Below are 24,648 nucleotides of genomic sequence, written 5' to 3'. Positions count from 1 at the left end.
GCAGTGCGGCACTGGAGACACTACCTAGCCGGCAAACGTTTCACCCTGCTCACCGACCAGCGGTCGGTGGCTTTCATGTTTAATAACAAACAAAGGGGGAAAATCAAGAATGACAAAATACTCAGGTGGAGGATCGAACTATCCACGTTCGACTATGATATTATGTACAGGCCGGGAGCCCTTAATGAACCCCCAGATGCCCTATTGCGGGGAATGTGTGCCAGCATTCATACGGACAAATTACAGGGTCTCCACAACGACCTCTGTCACCCAGGGGTCACCCGACTATACCGTTTTATAAAGTCCCGCAATCTGCCTCACTCCATCGAGGAGGTCAGGGCAATGACCAGAACCTGCCGCATCTGTGCGGAATGCAAGCCTCGTTTCTACAGGCCTGACCGTGCACACCTTATCAAAGCCACACGGCCATTCGAGCGCCTAAGTCTGGACTTCAAGGGACCCCTTCCCTCTGCCGACCATAACGTATACTTCTTCAATATCATTGATGAATATTCCCGCTTCCCCTTCGCCATTCCCTGCCCAGACATGACCAGTGCCACGGTCATCAAGTGTCTCTGTAATCTATTCTGCATGTTTGGCATGCCGAACTACATACACAGCGATAGGGGGACGTCATTCATGAGTGATGAGCTGTGCCAGTTCTTGCTCTCGAAGGGGATAGCCACTAGCAGAACCACTAGCTACAACCCCCGGGGTAATGGGCAAGTGGAAAGGGAGAATGCTACTGTTTGGAAGGCTGTCACATTAGCCTTAAAGTCAAAAGGCCTTCCGACCTCCCGCTGGCAGGAAGTCCTCCCAGACGTGCTCCACTCCATAAGGTCTCTGTTATGTACTGCCACTAACGCTACCCCTCAAGAAAAGATGTTCGTTTTCCCCCGGAAATCCACCTCGGGCATATCTCTACCCGCGTGGCTGACGTCTCTGGGGACAGTACTATTGCGGAAGCACGTGAGAGGCCATAAAACGGACCCCCTTGTGGAAAAAGTACAGCTCCTCCATGCAAACCCTCAGTACGCCTATATCGAATACTCTGACGGGCGAGAGGACACTGTTTCCGCTCCTCGGGGAGCGGAGAGAACGATGGGAGACTACCCGATGAAGACCTACACTACAAAGAGACAGGACGCCCAGAGGTATCAATACCCAACTTTAAGCTGGAGGACACTGCGGAAGTTCGGACAGCGGAGGAACCAGAATCCACTTTGCGCCGATCACTGAGAACTGCAAAACCTCCTGACAGACTCACTTATACCAACTTTTAAGAAACATCACCCCGATGGACTAAATCTATAGAAGGGGTGAATGTAATGAAATCTGTTTGTCTTGATCCTGTATTCGTTTTGCACTCATGTATATTACCCTCCCCCACTGTGTATAGTTTCACTTCCTCTTTCCCGACTAACCTGGGAGGTTCCAGGCCTTGGCTCTTGGCTCCGCCTCTGACTTCTCTTACATAAAGATCCCAGGATCTGTATGACTCATTCCTGTGAACCAGTCGGCGTGTTGAGATGTTAGCTCTGATCTTAGTGATTAAAAGCCAACTTGTTTAAGTCTATAACTTCTAGTTTTGTGGTTATTGAAGGCCCATCACTTCCCACTTTAGATCTAGTTCTGCAAGCTGTTGAAATATGGCCTTGCTTCTGGTGGTGAAAACACTTCGCATTTCTGTATTGGCAGGACTGTGGTGAGCGATTTCTATTACAGCGAAAAAACAATTCACTGAACTGCTCTCACCGACATGCTTTTGATTCGGTCTCACAGCTTTCAGTTTGGCGGTGGCTTTGTGACTGTAGACCTCAGCTGCACTAGTCACTTGAGTTGGATGGAGCTCCCTGCAGCATTCTTGGAGCCCAGCTGCAGAGATAGGGCAATTTTGCACGCTATGCCAAATGTTAGGTTCAGAGTGTTCAGTAACTTGGACTGTGTGTGCTCATCCACCAGTCCACACACAAACTTATCTCGCAACACACGATCCAAAAATGTGCCAAAGTTACAATGCAAAGACAGGTTCTTAAGAGCTACAATGTACTCACTGATGGTTTCACTTTGTTTTTGGTTCCTGGTACCAAACTTATAGCTCTCTGCTATTTCTAATGGCATTGGGTCGAAATAGTCCTCGAGTTTCTCGACAATATCTTCCAACTTCGCTTTCCCTGGTGTGAGTAGGTTTGCCAACGTTCCGTACACATCTGGCCCGATCTCTGTTAAAAAATGGCTTTTCTCCGTTCACGAGTTACTTTATTTTGAGCTTGAACATTCTCATCTGCACCTTCGCTCTCAATAATGTTATTGGCCCTTAAAGTCCGCTCAATGTAAGAACTGAATGGTTCGTGAGCTCGGTCATACACGCTGAGGCTTCCGATGAATCCCATAGGCGTGGCCATGATTGTCCTGATCTCATTGAACAGTGACTCAGCACACTACCTGTTGTTAGATTCGAATTTGGAGAAACCCCAGACGGAGACGGAATTGAGGACAAGTTCAGAATTTATTAAAACAACCAAGATAACTTGTGCACAAGGGAGAGCTTCCTCAAGCTCGAGATGCACTCACAAAGGACAAGCAGATGTTCATTCAAGTTATACAATTCTATAAGCAACGCCCACCTACAACAGAATGGGGCGTATATGTACAAACGGTGTCACAAGTTACTCGTTATTGGCTTATGTGGTTAGTCACTCAACTGTCGGGCCCACCCCTTGAACTCAGGTACCCTCTGGCCATGCCAGTCACAGATGTTGGTTGTCTCATCCCTCCCCACATTCCGGCTATTATCTCTTCCCCGTTGTAGGCATAGTTTATTGTTTGATGAGAAAACATGTTTTATCCTTAACTGTCGAACAAGCAGGGTGACTACAAGGCCACAGTGATTCATGTATTCTGCGACTAGTACAATGTTGATTGTTAATTTGTACCCTTATCTCCTGGGAGGACAGGCCGTGTTTAGACAATGGCTCTACTGAGGCGCTGTGAACACACATTCTGAAGTTTGATTAGTGAAGTGGCGTCTCGCAGTCTGCAAGTGTGCTTGTTTCCTTGCATTTTACGATTCCCTTATCACTTCTATTTGTCTTTGATGCTTGATATTCGACCCTGCTTGCCTTTCTGCTATCTGTTCCCAGCTGCATGTTGTCAGTCTCTGTTCGAAGAATTAATTAAAACCCATCTTTGAATCTAACAGCTATTTCTTACAATTCCTTCTTTGAGAGGGTTAACATAGTCAAGTATCCCAGAATTGATTGGGAACAAACATTAACACAGTCAAGTATCCCAGAATTCATTGGGAACACGCTGGATCTTTCACTGTGTACCTATGAGAATCAACGCCGCTGTTGCTGTGTATACATACCCACACAGGCGAAGCACAGATGATTCTGCATCAGCATTAACAGTAAAACATCACAAAAATTCAGTTTAGTTGTCACAAATTCACCTTAATCTTGTCCACTCGAAGGTTGAACACTGTGTCCTTCCATGGTCCCTAAAAATGGCTTTGTGATCCGATCCTCGTCGCCAAAATGTAATATATGTGGGTAGAACAAATGAAGGACAGAGACATACGAATTCAGAGCAGGAGTAGGCCACTCGGCCCTTCGAGCCTGCTCCACCATTCAATAAGATCATGGCTGATCTGATTACTCCACGTTCCCGTCTACCCCCGATAACTTTTCACCCCCTTGCTTCCCAAGAATCTATCTACCTCTGCCTTAAAAATATTGAAAGACTCTGCTTCCACCGCCCTCTGAGGCAGAGAGTTCCAAAGACTCACGACCCTCTGAGAAAAAATTTCTCCTCCGCTCTATCTTAAATGAGCGACCCCTTATTTTTAAACAGTGACCCCTATTTCTAGATTCTCCCACAAGAGGAAACATCCTCTCCACATCCACCCTGTCCAGACCCCTCAGGATCATATATGTTTCAATCAAGTCACCTCTTATTCTTCTAAACTCCAGCAGATACAAGCCTAGCCTGTCCAACCTTTCCTCATAAGACAACCCGTCCATTCCAGGTATCAGTCTAGTAAACCTTCTCTGAACTGCCTCCAAATCATTCACTCCAGATACGGTCTCACCAATGCCCTGTATAATGCCCTGAGACAGGATGAGTTGCTAGACCATGTGCTTGCTTTATTAGGTCAGAGCGAACTGAGCATGCTCATACCAAACCATGTGATAGTACATTACAATGACTTACAACTACAATAACTTGTATTTATACAGCTTCTTTAACATAGTAAAACGTCCCAAGTCACCTCACAGGAGCGATTATCAAAGACTGACACCGAGCCACATGAGGAGGTATTAGTGTGAGGTGACTAAAAGCTTGGTCAAAGAGATAGATTTTAAGGAATGTCTGAAAGGAGGAGGGAGAGGCGGGGAGAAGTTTAGGGAGGGGATTAAAGAGCTTAGGGCCTCGGCAGCTGAAGGCACGGCCACCAATAGTGGATCGACTAAATTCGGAGGATGCGCAAGAGGTCATAATTGGAGGAGCGCAGAGACCTTGGAGGGTTGTAGGGCTTGAGGAGGTTACAGAGATAGGGAGGGTTGTAGGGGCTGGAGGAGGTTACAGAGATAGGGAGGGTTGTAGGACTGGAGGAGCTTACAGAGATAGGGAGGGTTGTAGGGGCTGCAGGAGGTTACAGAGATAGGGAGGGTTGTAGGGGCTGGAGGAGGTTACAGAGATAGGGAGGGTTGTAGGGGCTGGAGGAGGTTACAGAGATAGGGAGAGTTGTAGGGCTGGAGGAGGTTACAGAGATAGGGAGGGTTGTAGGGGTTGGAGGAGGCTACAGAGATAGGGGGGTTGTAGGGGCTGGAGGAGGTTACAGAGATAGGGAGGGTTGTAGGGCTGGAGGAGGTTACAGAGATAGGGAGGGATGTAGGGGCTGGAGGAGGTTACAGAGATAGGGAGGGTTGTAGGGGCTGCAGGCGGTTACAGAGACAGCGAGGGTTGGGGCTGGAGGAGGTTACAGAGATAGGGAGGGTTGTAGGACTGGAGGAGGTTACAGAGATAGGGAGAGTTGTAGGGGCTGGAGGAGGTTACAGAGATAGGGAGGGTTGTAGGGGCTGGAGGAGGTTACAGAGATAGGGAGGGTTGTCGGGGCTGGAGGAGGTTACAGAGATAGGGAGGGTTGTAGGGGCTGGAGGAGGTTACGGAGATAGGGAGGGTTGTAGGGCTGGAGGAGGTTACAGAGATAGGGAGGGTTGTAGGGGCTGGAGGAGGTTACAGAGATAGGGAGGGTTGTAGGGGCTGGAGGAGGTTACAGAGATAGGGAGGGTTGTAGGGGCTGGAGGAGGTTACAGATATAGTGAGGGTTGTAGGGGCTGGAGGAGGTTACAGATATAGTGAGGGTTGTAGGGGCTGGAGGAGGTTACAGAGATACGGAGGGTTGTAGGGCTGGAGGAGGTTACAGAGATAGGGAGGGTTGTAGGGGCTGGAGGAGGTTACAGAGATAGGGAGGGTTGTAGGGGCTGGAGGAGGTTACAGAGATAGGGAGGGTTGTAGGGCTGGAGGAAGTTACTGAGATAGGGAGGGTTGTAGGGGCTGGAGGAGGTTACAGAGATGGGGGGGGGGGGAGGCCATGGAGGGATTTGAAAACAAGAATGGGAATCTTAAATTACAGATGAACAGCTTAAAAGGAGCCAGGGAAAAAAGGGGGTGGGGGGGAAAGAGCGAGCGAGAGAGAGAGAGAGAGCGGTCTGTGACTGCAGGACAGGAGATGATTAAATGACAGAAATGCAAGGCAGAAGGAGGCAATAAAGAGAAAAATTTGAGAAATAAAAGATGTACCTGGATCCTAGAGGATGTGGCCATGATGATAGCAGCAGAGTAGAGGTGGAGGGAAGCAGGGGAAAATCTGGAAAAGGCTCCAGTGGGGCTGGAATGTGGTGGAAGAAAAAGGGGTGTGGACTAACCGTACCTGCTGTGTAACGACAGGGGAACCCCATCCAAGCACCGTCCCACATCCGGTCTCCAATCACATGAGCCTCCTCTCAACCCTCCTCCTCTAATCCTACCAGCACATCCTCCTATTCCTTTCTCCCTCATGTATTTCCCCAGCTTCTGCTTAAATGCATCTATCCTATTCACCTCAACCACTCCCTTGTGGTAGCGACTTCCACCTTCTCACCACCCTGTGGGTAAAGATGCTTTTCCTGAATTAATACATCACCGGAAAATAAATGGGAAGCTGTGGATAAGTTGTTAACCTGTTTTAAAACCGGGCATCTCTGACACCTTCTAAAATAAAAACAGAAAATGCTGGAGACACTCAGCAGGTCAGGCAGCATCTGTGAAGAGAGAAACAGAGTTAACGATTCAGGTCAGAACTGGAAAAAAGCAGGAAATGGAACAGATTTTTAAGCAAGTGAGGAGGCTGGGAAAGGGGGGAGGGGATGAAAGAACAAAAGGGAAGGTCTGGGATAGGATGGAAGGTGGAAGAGGTTAAGAGACATTCAAGGCAAAAGGAGATGGTAATGGGACAGGTTAAGAAACAAAGGATGGCTCTAGATGAAGTGTAAGTTGCGCTGGCAGAATGAAAGACAGCTGCCCTGTGGGGGAAGAAGAAAAAAAGACAGAGTGTGGATAAAAAATATATATATATGATAGGGGCCGAGGTTATGATCTGAAATTGTTGAACTCTATGTTGAGCCCGGAAGGCTGTAAAGTGCCTAATCGAAAGATGAGGTGCTGTTCCTCATGCTTACGCTGAGCTTCCGTGGAACAATGCAAGAGGCCGAGGACAGTGAGGTCTGAGTGGGAATGGAGCGGTGAATTAAAGTGACAGGCGACCGGGAGCTCGGGCTCCCCCTTACGCAAAGCGGTCACCCCTGACACCTTCTAGTTCTGTGTCACTGTCAGCCGTGGCTCAGTGGGTAGCACCCTCGCCTCTGAGTCAGAAGGTCGTGTGTTCATAGTCCCACTGCAGGGACTTGGGCAGAAAAATCCAGGCTGACACTCCCAGTGCCAGTACTGAGGGAGTGCTGCACTGTTAGAGGTGCCGTCTTTCAGGATGAGATTTTAAACAAATCTCAGTCTTATAACTAAAACAAATCTCAATCACTCTCACAACAAGTGCCAACTGGGGCCAGTCAAGGTGAGGAGAAAGATTGTGACAAAAGGAATGTATGCTTATTCATCACATGATTAAGAGGAGGGTGTTACAGGATTACTTCTGTCAATAGCAGATTCAAGATAGCAGTTGGAACAGTAGCATCTACCGAACCCGTGAGCGCTCTTGATAGCGTCTGTTGGTTTGGGAGAAGTAGAGATCTCAAACTCTCCGTGACATTAGTAGTTTACTGGGGATGTTATAAGCGAGAGTCTACCCACCTCCCCTTGACATTCAACGGCATTACCAGCGCCGAATCCCCCACCATCAACATCCTGGGGGTCACCATTGACCAGAAACTTAACTGGACCAGCCACATAAATACTGTGGCAAGAGCAAGTCAGACGCTCGGTATTCTGCAGCGAGTGTCTCACCTCCTGACTCCCCAAAGCCTTTCCACCATCTACAAGGCACAAGTCAGCAGTGTGACGGAATACTCTCCACTTGCCTGGAGGAGTACAGCTCCAACAACACTCAAGAAGCTCGACACCATCCAGGACAAAGCAGCCCGCTTGATTGGCACCCCATCCACCACCTTAAACATTCACTCCCTCCAACACTGGCGTACCGTGGCTGCAGTGCGTACCATCTACAAGATGCACTGCAGCAACTCGCCAAGGCTTCTGCGGCAGCACCTCCCAAACCCGCGACCTCTTCCACCTAGAAGGACAAGGGCAGCAGGCGCAGGGGAACACTACCATCTCCAAGTTCCCCTCCAAGTCACACACCATCCTGACTTGGAAATATATCGCCGATCCTTCATCGTCGCTGAGTTAAAATCCTGGATATCCCTCCCTAACAGCACTGTGGGAGTACCTTCACCACACGGACTGCAGCGGTTCAAGGCGGCGGCTCACCACCACCAGCTTCTCGAGGGCAATTAGGGATGGGCAATAAATGCTGTCCTTACCCGCGACGCCCACATCCCATAATAAACAAATATAAAGGGGACAGTAGTTTAGCCCCGCGAATGCTCAATGTCAGTAACTCTCATTATACCATGATAATATCTTATAATAGCTCTGACTCTAGCCTATTGTGGTGCCATAACCTACAAGGCTACGGAGCAAGAGCTGGAAAGCGGGATTAGGCTGGATAGCTCTTCTTGGGCTGGCACAGTCACATAGGGCCGAATGGCCTCCTTCTGTGCTGTAAATTTCTATGATTCTGAAGCGAAGTCTGCCTTTTCAGGTGGACATAAAAGATCCCATGGTACTATTTCGAAGAAGAGCAGGGGGTAGTTCTCCCCGGTGTCCTAGGGCTAATACTGGTCCCTCAACCAACATCACGAACACAGATTATTTGGTCATTGTGACATTGCTGTTTGTGGGTTCTTGCTGTGCTCAAATTGGCTGCTGCATTTTCCACAACAGTGACTACACTTCAAAAAGTAATTCATTGGCTCTGAGGTTCTTTGGGACATCCTGAGGTTGCTATATAAATGCAAGTCCTTTCATTTGCATCAGGATTTTATTCTGATTTTTCCACAGATTGGATATTGGCTGCAAGATTTTAGCTTTCCCCCCTACTCCATCAATGGGCCCGCCCCTTTCTCTGTCCTGATTGACAGCAGCCAATCAACCGTCAGCCCGTCAATACTGGCCGTCCAATCAGCTGCCCGAAGCCACGTGGGCGGTGGCTGCCACGTCAAAGGCATCGACATTCAAGTCGACCGATTGGGCGGGTCGCGTCGCGCGCGGGTGACGCTCATCCGATGACGCGTGCGTCCGTTACGATTGACAGCTGCTGCTATCCAATGAGAAACGCCAACTGGTGCCGGGGAGCCTCGCTCGCCCTTTATTCCGTCACCCGGCCGCTGGAACGTTTGCGGAAAGCGATGACATCACCTCCCCTCCCCCATTACGTTCTCGTCGCGAGGCTTTTGATTTGATTGACTGGGGCGGCGCCGGCCAATCGGAGCGATTGCCAAGCTGGGTGGGGGGGGGGTCAGGCCTGTCACGGGGCCGGTTAGCCAATGGGAGCGCGGCCAGGCCGGCGTTCGGTGCTGCGAGGGCGCCGGTCGACGATTGACAGCGGACGCCGTCCAATAGGAATCGCCGAATGCCGCTGAGGAGCCAATGAAAATGGAAGAAGGCGGGACAGTCAGGTTCGAAGTGGGGGGTGGCGGCGACCGCGCCCCCTCCCTTTATTACGTCACCGGGCTGCTAGAACGTTTGCGGAAAGCCCTGGCCAGGCTGATTTGATTGACGGGGCGGCGCCGGCCAATCGGAGATAAAGAATGGGCGGGGTCGGGTGAGTGACGGGTCGATCGGCCAATAGCAGGGCGGCCAGGCCGGCCTCGGTGTTGACGAGATGGCCGGAGGCCGGCCAATGAGAGCGGCCGCGGCCAAGAGGAGGGGGCGGGGTTTGGGCTCGGCGTGAGTCGGAGCGGCGGAGACGGTGACCAAGGCAGGGCCGCGGCTAGAAGGCAGCCACCGGCCGACGGCGACTCAGAGCGGCTCGCGGGCGGGCGGTTGGGGGGACGCCCCGGCGGCCCAGGCCCGCTCCCTCCTGGGGCCCGGCCCCGCCATGACGGAGCTCAAGTCGGCGGCGTCCGACACCTACAAGGGCTGGCTCTTCAAATGGACCAACTACATCAAGGGCTACCAGCGCCGCTGGTTCGTCCTCAGCAACGGGCTGCTGAGCTACTACAGGTAGGAGGGGGAGAGAGAGAGTGGCCTGGGCCTCAGAGAGCGAGAGAGAGTGGCCTGGGCCTGAGAGAGAGAGTGTGTGTGTCCTGGGCCTGAGAGAGAGAGTGTGTGTGTCCTGGGCCTGAGAGAGAGAGTGTGTGTGTCCTGGGCCTGAGAGAGAGAGTGTGTGTGTCCTGGGCCTGAGAGAGAGAGAGTGGCCTGGGCCTGAGAGAGAGAGTGTGTTTTGGGCCTGAGAGAGAGAGAGAGAGAGTGGCCTGGGCCTGAGAGAGAGAGAGAGAGTGGCCTGGGCCTGAGAGAGAGAGAGAGAGTGGCCTGGGCCTGAGAGAGAGTGTGTGTGTGTGTGTCTTGGGCCTGAGAGAGAGAGAGAGTGTGTGTGTGTCCTAGGCCTGAGAGAGAGAGAGTGTGTGTCCTGGGCTAGAGAGAGAGAGTGTGTGTCCTGGGCTAGAGAGAGAGAGTGTGTGTCCTGGGCTAGAGAGAGAGAGTGTGTGTCCTGGGCTAGAGAGAGAGAGTGTGTGTCCTGGGCTAGAGAGAGAGAGTGTGTGTCCTGGGCTAGAGAGAGAGAGTGTGTGTCCTGGGCTAGAGAGAGAGAGTGTGTGTGTCCTGGGCTAGAGAGAGAGAGAGTGTGTGTCCTGGGCTAGAGAGAGAGAGAGTGTGTGTCTGGGCGAGAGAGAGAGAGAGAGTGTGTGTGTCTGGGCCGGAGAGAGAGATAGTGTGTGTGTCTGGGTCGGAGAGAGAGATAGAGTGTGTGTCTGTCCTAGGCCAGAGAGAGAGAGAGAGTGTGTGTCTGTCCTAGGCCAGAGAGAGAGAGAGTGTGTGTCTGTCCTAGGCCGGAGAGAGAGATAGAGTGTGTGTCTGTCCTAGGCCGGAGAGAGAGATAGAGTGTGTGTCTGTCCTAGGCCGGAGAGAGAGAGAGAGAGAGAGTGTGTGTCTGTCCTAGGCCGGAGAGAGAGAGAGTGTCTGTCCTAGGCCGGAGAGAGAGAGAGTGTCTGTCCTAGGCCGGAGAGAGAGAGAGAGAGTGTCTGTCCTAGGCCGGAGAGAGAGAGAGTGTCTGTCCTAGGCCGGATAGAGAGAGAGTGTCTGTCCTAGGCCGGAGAGAGAGAGAGTGTCTGTCCTAGGCCGGAGAGAGAGAGAGTGTCTGTCCTAGGCCGGAGAGAGAGAGAGTGTCTGTCCTAGGCCGGAGAGAGAGAGAGAGAGTGTCTGTCCTAGGCCGGAGAGAGAGAGAGTGTCTGTCCTAGGCCGGAGAGAGAGAGAGAGTGTGTCTGTCCTAGGCCGGAGAGAGAGAGAGAGAGTGTCTGTCCTAGGCCGGAGAGAGAGAGAGAGTGTCTGTCCTAGGCCGGAGAGAGAGAGAGAGTGTCTGTCCTAGGCCGGAGAGAGAGTGTCTGTCCTAGGCCGGAGAGAGAGAGAGTGTCTGCCCTAGGCCGGAGAGAGAGAGAGTGTCTGTCCTAGGACGGAGAGAGAGAGAGAGTGTCTGTCCTAGGCCGGAGAGAGAGAGAGAGTGTCTGTCCTAGGCCGGAGAGAGAGAGAGAGAGAGAGAGTGTCTGTCCTAGGCCGGAGAGAGAGAGAGAGTGTCTGTCCTAGGCCGGAGAGAGAGAGAGAGTGTCTGTCCTAGGCCGGAGAGAGAGAGAGAGTGTCTGTCCTAGGCCGGAGAGAGAGTGTCTGTCCTAGGCCGGAGAGAGAGAGAGAGACTGTCTGTCCTAGGCCGGAGAGAGAGAGTGTCTGTCCTAGGCCGGAGAGAGAGAGAGTGTCTGCCCTAGGCCGGAGAGAGAGAGAGTGTCTGTCCTAGGACGGAGAGAGAGAGAGAGTGTCTGTCCTAGGACGGAGAGAGAGAGAGAGTGTCTGTCCTAGGCCGGAGAGAGAGAGAGACTGTCTGTCCTAGGCCGGAGAGAGAGTGTGTCTGTCCTAGGCCGGAGAGAGAGAGAGAGTGTCTGTCCTAGGCCGGAGAGAGAGAGAGAGAGTGTCTGTCCTAGGCCGGAGAGAGAGAGAGAGTGTCTGTCCTAGGCCGGAGAGAGAGAGAGAGAGTGTCTGTCCTAGGCCGGAGAGAGAGAGAGAGAGAGAGAGAGTGTCTGTCCTAGGCCGGAGAGAGAGAGAGAGTGTCTGTCCTAGGCCGGAGAGAGAGAGAGAGTGTCTGTCCTAGGCCGGAGAGAGAGAGAGAGAGTGTCTGTCCTAGGCCGGAGAGAGAGAGAGAGTGTCTGTCCTAGGCCGGAGAGAGAGAGAGAGTGTCTGTCCTAGGCCGGAGAGAGAGAGTGTCTGTCCTAGGCCGGAGAGAGAGAGAGTGTCTGCCCTAGGCCGGAGAGAGAGAGAGTGTCTGTCCTAGGCCGGAGAGAGAGAGAGAGAGTGAGAGAGAGAGAGAGTGTCTGTCCTAGGCCAGAGAGAGAGAGAGAGTGTGTCCTGGGCCGGAGAGAGAGTGTGTGTGTCCTGGGCCGGAGAGAGAGAGTGTGTGTCCTGGGCCGGAGAGAGAGAGCGAGTGTGTGTCCTGTGCCGGAGAGAGAGAGCGCGAGTGTGTGTCCTGGGCCGGAGAGAGAGAGCGAGAGTGTGTGTCTCCTGGGCCGGAGAGAGAGTGTGTCCTGGGCCGGAGAGAGAGAGAGAGTGTGTCCTGGGCCGGGGAGAGAGCGAGAGTGTGTGTCCTGGGCCAGAGAGAGAGAGAGTGTGTGTGTCCTGGGCCAGAGAGAGAGAGAGAGAGAGTGTGTGTGTCCTGGGCCGGAGAGAGAGAGAGAGAGAGAGAGAGAGTGTGTGTCCTGCGCCGGAGAGAGAGAGCGAGTGTGTGTCCTGGGCCGGAGAGAGAGAGCGAGTGTGTGTCCTGGGCCGGAGAGAGAGAGCGAGTGTGTGTCCTGGGCCGGAGAGAGAGAGCGCGAGTGTGTGTCCTGGGCCGGAGAGAGAGAGCGAGTGTGTGTCCTGGGCCGGAGAGAGAGCGAGTGTGTGTCCTGGGCCGGAGAGAGAGAGCGAGAGTGTGTCTCTCCTGGGCCGGAGAGAGAGTGTGTGTCCTGGGCCGGAGAGAGAGGGAGAGAGAGAGAGTGTGTGTCCTGGGCCGGAGAGAGAGTGTGTGTCCTGGGCCGGAGAGAGAGTGTGTGTCCTGGGCCGGAGAGAGAGAGCGAGTGTGTGTCCTGGGCCGGAGAGAGAGAGCGAGTGTGTGTCCTGGGCCGGAGAGAGAGAGCGCGAGTGTGTGTCCTGGGCCGGAGAGAGAGAGCGAGTGTGTGTCCTGGGCCGGAGAGAGAGAGCGAGTGTGTGTCCTGGGCCGGAGAGAGAGAGCGAGTGTGTGTCCTGGGCCGGAGAGAGAGAGCGAGTGTGTGTCCTGGGCCGGAGAGAGAGAGCGAGAGTGTGTCCTGGGCCGGAGAGAGCGAGAGTGTGTGTCTCCTGGGCCGGAGAGAGAGAGAGTGTGTCTCCTGGGCCGGAGAGAGAGAGCGCGAGTTTGTGTCCTGGGCCGGAGAGAGAGAGCGAGTGTGTGTCCTGGGCCGGAGAGAGAGAGCGAGTGTGTGTCCTGGGCCGGAGAGAGAGAGCGAGTGTGTGTCCTGGGCCGGAGAGAGAGAGCGAGTGTGTGTTCTGGGCCGGAGAGAGAGAGCGAGAGTGTGTCCTGGGCCGGAGAGAGCGAGAGTGTGTGTCTCCTGGGCCGGAGAGAGAGAGAGTGTGTCTCCTGGGCCGGAGAGAGAGAGAGTGTGTCTCCTGGGCCGGAGAGAGAGAGAGTGTGTCTCCTGGGCCGGAGAGAGAGAGAGTGTGTCTCCTGGGCCGGAGAGAGAGAGAGTGTGTCTCCTGGGCCGGAGAGAGAGAGAGTGTGTCTCCTGGGCCGGAGAGAGAGAGAGTGTGTCTCCTGGGCCGGAGAGAGAGAGAGTGTGTCTCCTGGGCCGGAGAGAGAGAGAGTGTGTCTCCTGGGCCGGAGAGAGAGAGAGTGTGTCTCCTGGGCCGGAGAGAGAGAGAGTGTGTCTCCTGGGCCGGAGAGAGAGAGAGTGTGTCTCCTGGGCCGGAGAGAGAGAGAGTGTGTCTCCTGGGCCGGAGAGAGAGAGTGTGTCTCCTGGGCCGGAGAGAGAGAGAGTGTGTCTCCTGGGCCGGAGAGAGAGAGAGAGTGTGTCTCCTGGGCCGGAGAGAGAGGGAATGAGTGTGTCCTGGGCCGGAGAGGGAGTGAGTGTGTCCTGGGCCGGAGAGAGAGAGAGAGAGAGTGTGTGTCCTGGGCCGGAGAGAGAGGGAGTGAGTGTGTCCTGGGCCGGAGAGAGAGAGAGAGTGTGTGTGTCCTGGGCCGGAGAGAGAGAGAGGGTGTGTCCTGGGCTGGAGAGAGAGGGTGTGTGTGTCCTGGGCCGGAGAGTGAGAGTGTATCCTGGGCCGGGCCGGAGAGAGAGAGTGTGTGTGTGTCCCGGGCCGCGGAGAGAGAGAGTGTGTCCCGGGCCGGAGAGAGAGAGTGTGTGTCCTGGGCCTGAGCGAGAGAGAGAGAGAGAGTGTGTGTGTCCTGGGCCGGAGAGAGCGAGAGTGTGTGTCCTGGGCCGGAGAGAGAGAGTGTGTGTCCTGGGCCGGAGAGAGAGAGAGTGTGTGTCCTGGGCCGGAGAGAGAGAGAGTGTGTGTCCTGGGCCGGAGAGAGAGAGAGTGTGTGTCCTGGGCCGGAGAGAGAGAGTGTGTGTCCTGGGCCGGAGAGAGAGAGAGTGTGTGTCCTGGGCCGGAGAGAGAGTGTGTGTCCTGGGCCGCAGAGAGAGAGAGAGTGTGTCCTGGGCCGGAGAGAGAGAGTGTGTCCTGGGCCGGAGAGAGAGAGAGAGCGTGTGGCCTAGGCCTGAGAGAGAGTGTGTCCTGGGCCGGAGAGAGTGTCCTGGGCCGGAGAGAGAGAGAGAGTGTGTCCTGGGCCGGAGAGAGACAGTGTGTGTGTCCTGGGCTGGAGAGAGAGAGAGAGTCCCGGGCCGGAGAGAGAGTGTGTGTGTCCTGGGCCGGGGAGAGAGAGAGAGTGTGTCCCGGGCCGGAGAGCGAGAGTGTGTGTCCTGGGCCGGAGAGAGAGAGTGAGTGTGCCCTGGGCCGGGGAGAGAGAGAGTGTGGCCTGGGCCTGAGAGAGAGAGAGTGTGTGTGTGTCCTGGGCCGGAGAGTGTGTCCCGGGCCGGAGAGAGAGAGAGTGTCCCGGGCCAGAGAGAGAGAGTGTCCCGGGCCGGCCGGAGAGAGAGTGAGTGTCCCGGGCCGGAGAGAGTGTGTGTGTCCTGGGCCGGAGAGAGAGAGTATCCCGGGCCGGAGAGAGTGTGTGTGTCCTGGGCCGGAGAGAGAAAGAGAGTGTGTGTCCTGGGCTGGAGAGAGAGAGTGTGTGTCCTGGGCCAGGGAGAGAGAGAGTCCCGGGCCGGAGAGAGAGAGTGTGTGTCCTGGGCCAGAGAGAGAGAGAGTGTGTGTCCTGGGCCAGAGAGAGAGTGAGAGTGTCCCGGGCCGGCGAGAGAGTGTCCCGGGTCGGAGAGAGAGAGTGTGTCCTGGGCCAGAGAGAGTGTCCTGGGCCCGAGAGTGTGTGTCCCGGGCCGGAGAGAGAGAGAGTGTGTCCTGGGCCGGAGAGAGTGAGTGTGTGTCCTGGGCCGGAGAGAGAGTGAGTGTGTGTCCTGGGCCGGAGAGAGAGAGTGCGTGTCCTGGGCCGGAGAGAGTGTGTGTCCTGGGCCAGAGAGAGAGTGTGTCCCGGGCCGGAGAGAGAGAGAGGGGGGGGGGGTGTGTGTCCTGGGCCGGAGAGAGAGAGAGTGTCCCGGGCCGGAGAGAGAGAGAGTGTCCCGGGCCGGAGAGAGAGAGAGTGTCCCGGGCCGGAGAGAGAGAGAGAGAGAGTGTCCCGGGCCGGAGAGAGAGAGAGTGTCCCGGGCCGGAGAGAGAGAGAGAGAGTGTCCCGGGCCGGAGAGAGAGAGAGAGTGTCCCGGGCCGGAGAGAGAGAGAGAGTGTCCCGGGCCGGAGAGAGAGTGTGTGTCCCGGGCCGGAGAGAGAGTGGGTGTGTGTCCTGGGCCGGCGAGAGAGAGGGTGTGTGTCCTGGGCCAGAGAGAGAGAGAGAGAGAGAGTGTCCTGGGCCGGAGAGAGAGAGTGTGTGTCCTGGGCCGGGGAGAGAGTGAGTGTCCTGGGCCGGGGAGAGAGTGAGTGTCCCGGGCCGGAGAGAGAGTGAGTGTCCCGGGCCAGAGAGAGAGAGTGTCCCGGGCCGGAGAGAGAGTGTGTGTGTCCTGGGCCGGAGAGAGAGGGAGTGTTTGTCCTGGGCCAGAGAGGGAGTGTGTGTCCTGGGCCGGAGAGAGAGAGAGAGAGAGAGAGAGAGAGAGAGGGGGGGGGGGGTGTGTGTCCTGGGCCAGAGAGAGAGTGTGTGTCCTGGGCCGGAGAGAGAGGGGGTGTGTGTCCTGGGCCACAGAGAGAGAGAGTGTGTGTCCTGGGCCGGAGAGAGAGAGAGATTGTCTGTCTGTCCTCGGCCTGAGGTAGGCATGGTGGGAGATGGTGAGAAATCGACAGCTGAGGCGAGGGCTGAGCCCTCGGGGTGCTTGGCCTGGCAGAGGTTGTGTACTGGTGACCGAGGACTGGGGCCGAATGCTGAGCAAGGTGGTAGACCGGGCATGGGTGTTGGATGTGGGCTCTGAGGCACCACAGGGGTGAGTGAGAGTAAGTCCAGTGGGAATGTGGTGGGCTGGGGGAGAGCAAGCCGGGCTTAACGGGCCCGCGCAAGGAGCTGCGAGCAGGTAGGGTGAGCCTCGGCCTTGCGAGCGGGTTGTACAGATACTCCAGGCAGAGACTGGAGTGTGAGGTCTGACTGGGGAACATTAAGCGGGTGTCAGTCTGTGGGACCTGGTACAGACCCTCGGACAGCCTGTCCTGCTGTGTAATGGTGTCCCTGCCTTCAGCATCCAGACCCCAAGCTCTGGAATTCCCTGCCTAAACCCCTCTCCCTTTTAAGATGCTCCTTAAAACCTAATTCTGACCAAGCTTTTGGCCACCTGTCCTTGTGTGGCTCGGTGTCTGATTACGCTCCTGTTAAGCCCCTTGGGATGTTAAAGGTGCTATATGAATGCAAGCGGTTGTTGGGGAGTGTGTACAGTATTGATGCGCTATCAATTACTCATAAAAGACAGAGTTAGAAGAGTAACTAAAGGCTTTTATTAACAACAGAATGGAGGTCTGCCTCACGTGGTCGACCGGTCCAGGATACAAAGGGCTGGGGAGCAGTCACCTTTATACTAGGACCTGTGGGAGGAGTCAGCCGAGGCATGTCCAGGCATGTACACAGTGGAATACAAACAGGACAAACAGGAATACAAACAGTGGTTTACCACATTCACCCCTTGTTTAAAATTGAATCCGGCGGGGTGAAGTGTATTAAAAGTTAGTGTATTGGAGTCTCTCCGGAGGTCTTGTCTGCCGCTGTGATCGGCGTGGCGACGGCAGGGGTAGTGAAGCTTCCGGCGTCGAGTCCAGCGTAGGCTGTGGCACAGGCGTGTCGTCCTCGTAGATGTCGAGCGGGTCGCGGGGCCCAGGCCTGCTGGGGCTGGATATCGGATCGTGGGGGGGGGGGGGGTAGTGGGTTACTGCGGCCCCCGAGGGTGCAAGGTCTCTTATGGAGACTGTGTCCTCCCGCCCGTCCGGGTATGCGATGTAAGCATACTGGGGGTTGGCGTGGAGGAGGTCGACCCTCTCGACCAGGGGGTCCGTTTTATGGGTCCTCACGTGTCTTCTCGGTAGGACCGGCCCTGGGGACGTCAGCCATGGCGATAGCGATGTCCCCGATGTGGACTTCCTTGGGAAGACAAACATTTTCTCATGAGGGGTGGCGTTAGTGGCAGTGCAGAGCAGTGACCGAATAGAGTGGAGCGCATCGGGGAGCACATCCTGCCAGCGGGAGGTTGGAAGGCCCCTAGACTTTAAGGCTAGCAGGACGGCCTTCCAAACTGTCGCATTTTCTCTTTCCACCTGTCCGTTCCCCCGGGGGTTGTAACTGGTGGTCCTGCTTGTGGCAATACCCCTAGTTAGCAGGTACTGACGGAGTTCGTCGCTCACAAACGATGAGCCCCGGTCGCTATGGATATAGCTGGGGAAGCCGAACAGGGTGAAGAGGTTGTTCAGACATTTAATGACCGTGGCACTGGTCATGTCCGGGCAGGGGAAGGCGAACGGGAAACGGGAGTACTCATCAATAATATTGAGGAAGTACACATTGCGGTCGGAGGAGGGGAGAGGCCCTTTAAAATCAGCGCTCGAAGGGGCGAGTGGCTTTTATCAGGTGGGCCCTGTCTGGTCTATAAAAGTGCGGTTTGCACTCAGCGCAGACTTGGCAGTTCCTGGTCATGGTCCTGACCTCCTCAATAGAGTAAGGCAGGTTGCGGGCCTTGGTGAGGTGGAAGAACCTGGTGACCCCCGGGTGGCAGAGGTCATTGTGGAGGGCCCGCAGTCTATCGATCTGCGCGCTGGCGCAGGTGCCACGCGATAGCGCATCCGGGGGTTCATTTAGCTTCCCGGGCCGGTACAAGATCTCGTAGTTGTAGGTGGAAAGTTCGATTCTCCACCTCAAGATCTTGTCATTTTTGATTTTGCCCCTCTGCTTGTTGTTAAACATAAAAGCAACTGAACGCTGGTCAGTGAGCAGGGTAAATCGTTTTCCGGCCAGGTAGTGCCTCCAATGACGCACAGCCCCCACAATAGCCTGGGCCTCCTTCTCAACAGCGGAGTGTCTGGTCTCCGGGCCTTGGAGGGTTCGTGAAAAGAAGGCCACGGGTCTCCCCGCCTGATTGAGGGTAGCGGCCAGGGCAAAGTCGGATGCGTCGCTTTCCACCTGGAAGGGGATGGATTCGTCCACTGCGTGCATGGTGGCTTTGGCAATGTCCTCCTTGATACGGTGGAAGGCTAAGCGGGCCTCTGCCGTCAAGGGAAAAGAGGTGGACTTGATCAGCGGACGGGCCTTGTCCGCATAGTAGGGGACCCACTGGGCGTAATAGGAGAAAAACCCTAGGCACCTCTTCAGGGCCTTGAGGCAGTGGGGCAGTGGAAGTTCCATAAGGGGACGCATCCGGTCGGGGCCGATGACTCCGTGTTCCACAACACAGCCAAGGATGGCGAGGCGGTTTGTGCGGAATATGCACTTCTCCTTGTTATATGTCAGGTTTAGGAGTTGGGCGGTGCGGAGGAATTTTTCGAGGTTTGCGTCATGGTCCTGCAAGTCACGGCCGCAGATGGTCACATTGTCCAGATATGGGAAAGTGGCCTGCAACGCATTTTGATCTACCATCCGGTCCATCTCCCTTTGGAAGACGGAGACCCAGTTGGTGACGCCAAAGGGAACCCTAAGGAAGTGATAGAGGCGGCCGTTTGCCTCAAAGGCAGTGTACTGGCGGTCCTCAGGGCGGATGGGGAGCTGGTGGTACGCTGATTTCAGGTCAATGGTCGAGAAGACGCGATACTGCGCGATCTGGTTGACCATATCAGCTATACGGGGGAGTGGGTAGGCGTCCAGCAGGGTGTAGCGATTTATTGTCTGGCTGTAGTCGATGACCAGGCGCTGCTTCTCGCCGGTCTTAACGACCACAACCTGGGCTCGCCAGGGGCTGGTGCTGCCCTCAATAATCCCTTCTTCCAGGAGCCGCTCCACTTCGGTTTTAATGAAAACCCTGTCCCCGGCACTGTGTCGCCTGCTCTTTGTGGCGATGGGCTTACAGTCGGGGGTGAGGTTAGCAAACAGTGGGGGGGGCGGGGGTGACTCTGAGTGTGGAGAGGTTGCACCTGGTGCGCGGCGGGCAATTTGGAAGCTGCTGGCTGCGGACTGTGAGTGGGGGTAGGGGTCCACCGTACGCCATCGTAACACTTTTAAGGTGGCACTGAAAATCTAACCCCAGCAGGACGGCAGCGCAGAGGTCAGGCAGGACCAGAAGTTTAAAATGATCGTACACGGTCCCGTCTACTATGAGTGTCACCACGCAGTAGCCGCCGATGTCCGCCGACTGGGACTCGGAGGCCATAGAAATCCGCTGTTGCGCAGGCAGGACTGGGAGAGAGCAACGCCGCACCGTGTCGGGGTGGATGAAGCTCTCCGTGCTCCCAGAGTCAAAAAGGCAGATTGTATCGTGACCATTTACCTTAATGTCCATTGTGGAACTGGCCAGTTGGTGCGGTCTCGCTTGGTCCAGTGTAACGGATGCCAGCGTAGGGGTCGGTGTGTCGCTGCGGGTATCAGATGAGGCGGTGTCGGGGGGTCTGCTGCGTCCCGGCTGTCGTCCAAGATGGCGGCGTCCATGATCCCCATGTGGCTGGAGGCGTCCAAAATGGCTGCTGTACCGGTGATTCGCACATGGCCGGGGAGGTCCAAGATGGCGGCCCGCATGGCCCACACGTGGCGCTGCTGGGGTTCGGGGTGGCTTTGGCCCTGCAGACGCTAGCGTAGTGTCCCTTCTTCCCGCAGCCCGAGCAGATCGCGTTTTTCGCCGGGCAGCGCGCTCTGGGGTGTTTTGCCTGGCCACAGAAGTAGCATTTCTGGCCTTGGGGCACTGCTGTCTGGCCTTGGGACACTGCTGCGGTAGTTGGGCCGTTGTTGGGGTGTGGCTGGGGTGGCACGGCGCTATGAGGCGGTCCTACCGTGTCCCAGGCTGTCATTCCCCGCGGCGTCCACGGTGCAGAGGAGTAGGCATCCATGCCCTGGTAGGCTGCATCCAACGATAGTGCGAGTTCAGAGGCCTTGTTGAGGTCGTGGTTACTCTGCTCCAACAGTCGCTGTCGGGTGTAATTGGATCTGTGGCCTGCTACAAAAGCGTCCCGGATAAGTTCCTCTGTGTACACGGCGGCCTTTACATCCTTACAACCACAGGCCCGGCCAAGCGCAGACAGTGCCTGAAGGTATTCCACGGTCGATTCCCCAGGTTGTTGTTTACGACTCCCCAGGAGGTGCCTGGCGTACACTTGGTTCACTGGGCGCGTGTACTGGTCCTTGAGCTTGATAGCGTCCGCGTACGAGGTCGCGTCTTGGATGACCGAGTACACTCGGTGGTTCACTTTGGAGGTCAGGACATCCAGTTTGTCCTCGTCCGATTTGATTGCTTCGGAGGCGGTCAGGAATTTTTCAAAACACTTAAGCCAGTGAGTAAACTTGGTGGATGAGTCCGCCTCCCGATGATCTAAGTCCAGGCATGCTGGTGTGAGGATCTTCTCCATTATAAAAATGTTGTTAATAAAATTGATGCGCTGAGAGTTAGAAGAGTAACTAAAGGCTTTTATTAACAACAGAATGGAGGTCTGCCTCGCGTGGTCGACCGGTCCAGGATACAAAGGGCTGGGGAGCAGTCACCTTTATACTAGGACCTGTGGGGGGAGTCAGCCGAGGCATGTCCAGGCATGTACACAGTGGAATACAAACAGGAATACAAACAGTGTTTTACCACAAGTATCATTTGCCTTCACACTCCTTGTGGTATTTGTAACTTGTGTCCCACAAGCCTGACTTGTCTCGATTGCTTTGACTGGCTGAGGTACACAGTTGCGTGAAGAACTTTTCTTTTTTATTTGCTTATGGGATCTGGCCGCCGCTGGCAAGGCCAGCATTTATTGCCCATTCCTAGTTGCCCTTGAGAAGGTGGTGGTGAGCCGTCGCCTTGAACCGCTGCAGTCCGTGTGGTGAAGGTACTCCCACAGTGCTGTTAGGGAGGGAGTTCCAGGATTTTGACCCAGCGACGATGAAGGATCGGCGATGTACTTCTAAGTCAGGACGGTGTGTGACTTGGAGGTGGTGGTGTTCCCATGCACCTGCTGCCCTTGTCCTTCCAGGTGGAAGAGGTCACGGGTTTGGGAGGTGCTGCCGAAGAAGCCTTGGCGAGTTGCTGCAGTCCATCTTGTAGATGGTACGGACTTCGGCCACAGTGTGCCGGTGGTGGAGGGAGTGACTGTTTAAGGTGGATGGGGTGCCAATCAAGCGGGCTGCTTTGTCCTGGATGGTGTCGAGCTTCTTGAGTGTTGTTGGAGCTGCAGTCACCCAGGCAAGTGGAGAGTATTCCCTCACACTGCTGACTTGTGCCTTGTAGATGGTGGAAAGGCTTTGGGGAGTCAGGAGGTGAGACACTCGCCGCAGAATACCCAGCCCCTGACCTGCTCTTGTTGCCACAGTATTTGTGGCTGGTCCAGTTAAGATTCTGGTCAATGGTGACCCCCAGGATATTGATGGTGGGGGATTTGGTGATGGTAATGCCGTTGAATGTCAAGGGGAGGTGGGTAGACTCTCACTTGTTGGAGATAGTCATTGCCTGGCACTTCTGTGGCGTGAATTTTATCTGCCACTTATCAGCCCCAGCCTGAACGTCGCCCAGGTCTTTTTGCATGCGGGCATGGAGTGCTTCATTATCTGAGGAGTTGCGAATGGTGCTGAACTTTCATTTATATAGCACCTTTCACGGCCTCGGGACATTCCAAAGCGCTTTACAGCCAGCGAAGTACTTTTCAAGTTTAGTCACCGTTGTAATATAAGGAAACGCGGCAGTCAATTTGCACACCGCAAGCTCCCACAAGCAACAATGTGCTAATGACCAGAGAATCTGTTTTAATGATGCTGATTGAGGGATGTTCCCAAGGAAGGATATAAATGCCTTGGAGGCGGTGCAACGAGGGTTCGCTAAATCCCTGGGCTGAAAGAGCTCTCCTATGAGGAGAGATCGAGTAGAATGGGCCTATACTCGCTGGAGTTTAGAAGAATGAGAGGTGATGTCATTGAAACATATAAGATTCAGGGGGAGATTCACAGGGTAGATGCTGGGAGGTTGTTTCCCCCTAGTTGGAGAGTCTAGAACTGGGCGGCATAGTCTCAGGAAAAAGGGGTCAGCCATTCAGGGCTGAGATGCGGAGAAATGTTTTTCACTGAGGGTTGTGGATCTTTGGAATTGTCTACTTCAGAGGGCTGTGGATGCTCAGTCGTTGAATATATTCAAGACCGAGATCGATAGATTATTTTGGACTCTTACGGGAATCAAGGGACATGGGGATAGGGCAGCAAAGTGGAGTTGAGGTCAAAGATCAGCCATGATCTTGAATGGCGGAGCAGGCTCGAGGGACCGTAAGGCCTGCTCCTGCGAATTATGTTTTACAGCCAATTAAGTACTTCTGAAGTGCAGTCACTGGTGTAATGTAGGGAAATGTGGCAGCCAATCTCTGCGCAGCAAGCTCCCACAAACTGCAATGTTAATGACCACATAATCTGTTTTTAGTGATGTTGATTGAGTGTTAAATATTGATCCAACAACACTGGGGCGAGCTCCCCTGTTCAGCGCATCCTCAGTACTGTTCCCCCGACAGTGCAGCGCTCCCTCAGTACTGCTCCCCCGACAGTGCCGCGCTCCCTCAGTACTGCTCCCCCGACAGTGCCGCGCTCCCTCAGTACTGCTCCCCCGACAGTGCCGCGCTCCCTCAGTAGTGCTCCTCCGACAGTGCCGCGCTCCCTCAGTCGTGCCCGTCCGACACTGTGGCAAATGGAATTTAACCCTGAAAAGTGCGAGGTGATGCATTTTGGACGGACAAATAAGGCAAGGGAATACACAATGAGTGGTAGGACCCTAGGAAGTACAGAGGGTCAGAGGGACCTTGGTGTACATGTACATAGATCCCTGAAGGCAGCGGAGCAGGTAGATAAGGTGGTTAAAAAGGCATATGGGATACTTGCCTTCATTAGCCGAGGCATAGAATATAAGAGCAGGGAGGTTATGATGGAGCTGTACAAAACGCTGGTGAGGCCACAGCTGGAGTACTGTGTGCAGTTCTGGTCGCCTCACTATAGGAAGGATGTGATTGCTTTGGAGAGGGTGCAGAGAAGATTCACCAGGATGTTACCTGGGATGGAGCGCCTCAGCTATGAAGAGAGGCTGGACAGGCTGGAGTTGTTTTCCTTGGAGCAGAGAAGGCTGAGGGGGGACCTGATTGAGGTGTACAAAATAATGAGGGGCATAGATAGGGTAGATAAAGAGGAACTTTTCCCCTTAGTGGGGGGGTCAATAACAAGGGGGCATAGATTCAGGGTAAGGGGCAGGAGATTTAGAGGGGATTTGAGGAGGAACTTTTTCACCCAGAGGGTGGTTGGAATGTGGAACTCAATGCCTGAAAGGGTGGTGGAGGCAGGAACCCTCACAACATTCAAGAAGCATTTGGATGAGCACTTGAAATGCCATTGCATACAAGGCTATGGACCAAATGCTGGAAAATGGGATTAGACTGGACAGGGATGGATGGGCGGCGCAGACACGATGGGCTGAAGGTCCTCTTTCTGTGCTGTAAAACTCTATGACTTCCTCAGTGCTGCCCCTCCGACACTGTAGGACTTCCTCAGCACTGCCCCTCCAACAGTGCAGGACTCCCTCAGCGCTGCCCCTCCGACAGTGTGGCACTCCTTCAGCGCTGCCCCTCCGACAGTGCAGGACTCCCTCAGTCCTGCCCCCCCGACAGTACAGCGCTCCCTCAGTCCTGCCCCCCCCCCCCCGGACAGTGCAGCGCTCCCTCAGTCCTGCCACCCCCCCCCCCCCCCCCCCCGACAGTGCAGCGCTCCCTCAGCCCTGCCCCCCCCGACAGCGCAGCGCTCCCTCAGCACTGGCCCCCCCCGACAGCGCAGGGCTCCCTCAGCGCAGGGCTCCCTCAGCACTGGCCCCCCCGACAGCGCAGGGCTCCCTCAGCACTGGCCCCCCCGACAGTGCAGGGCTCCCTCGGCACTGGCCCCCCCGACAGTGCAGGGCTCCCTCAGCACTGGCCCCCCCGACAGTGCAGGACTCCCTCAGCACTGACCCCTGAGTGTGTCGGCCTGGATTGTGGGACTCGAACCCAGGATCTTCTGATTCCGAGGAGAGAGTGCTCCTCACTGAGCCACGGCTGACACAAACCCAAAATTGGCATTATCTGGTCACTATTCTGATTAAACTTTCCTCCCCTTCCTTGCCTGTGACTTGCATCCTGTTAGGTTTTTTTTCAAAG

General features: G+C 55.1%; 1 protein-coding gene across 2 annotated transcripts in view; it reads left to right on the top strand.

Annotated features, from left to right (window-relative positions):
- The first annotated feature begins 9,477 nt into the window (after positions 1-9,477).
- LOC147092464 (oxysterol-binding protein 1-like) overlaps positions 9,478-24,648 on the top strand; it is a 126,370-nt gene continuing 111,199 nt past the window's right edge. The window contains exon 1 of one of the 2 annotated variants that reach the window (XM_085975935.1): positions 9,478-9,783. In XM_085975935.1, the coding sequence (XP_085832061.1) occupies positions 9,659-9,783 (125 nt within the window). In that variant the 5' untranslated portion in view covers positions 9,478-9,658. The remainder of the gene's footprint in view (positions 9,784-24,648) is intronic. The other variant, XM_085975936.1, reaches the window with a different exon arrangement.

This window comes from Somniosus microcephalus, unplaced genomic scaffold (assembly GCF_052327205.1).
Source record: "Somniosus microcephalus isolate GS21.2 unplaced genomic scaffold, FLI_Smic_1.0 unresolved_chr2, whole genome shotgun sequence".
NCBI classification, from domain to species: domain Eukaryota; kingdom Metazoa; phylum Chordata; class Chondrichthyes; order Squaliformes; family Somniosidae; genus Somniosus; species Somniosus microcephalus.
The sequence above is the reverse complement of the archived record's forward strand: the minus strand, read 5'-3'. Positions and strand labels throughout refer to the sequence as shown.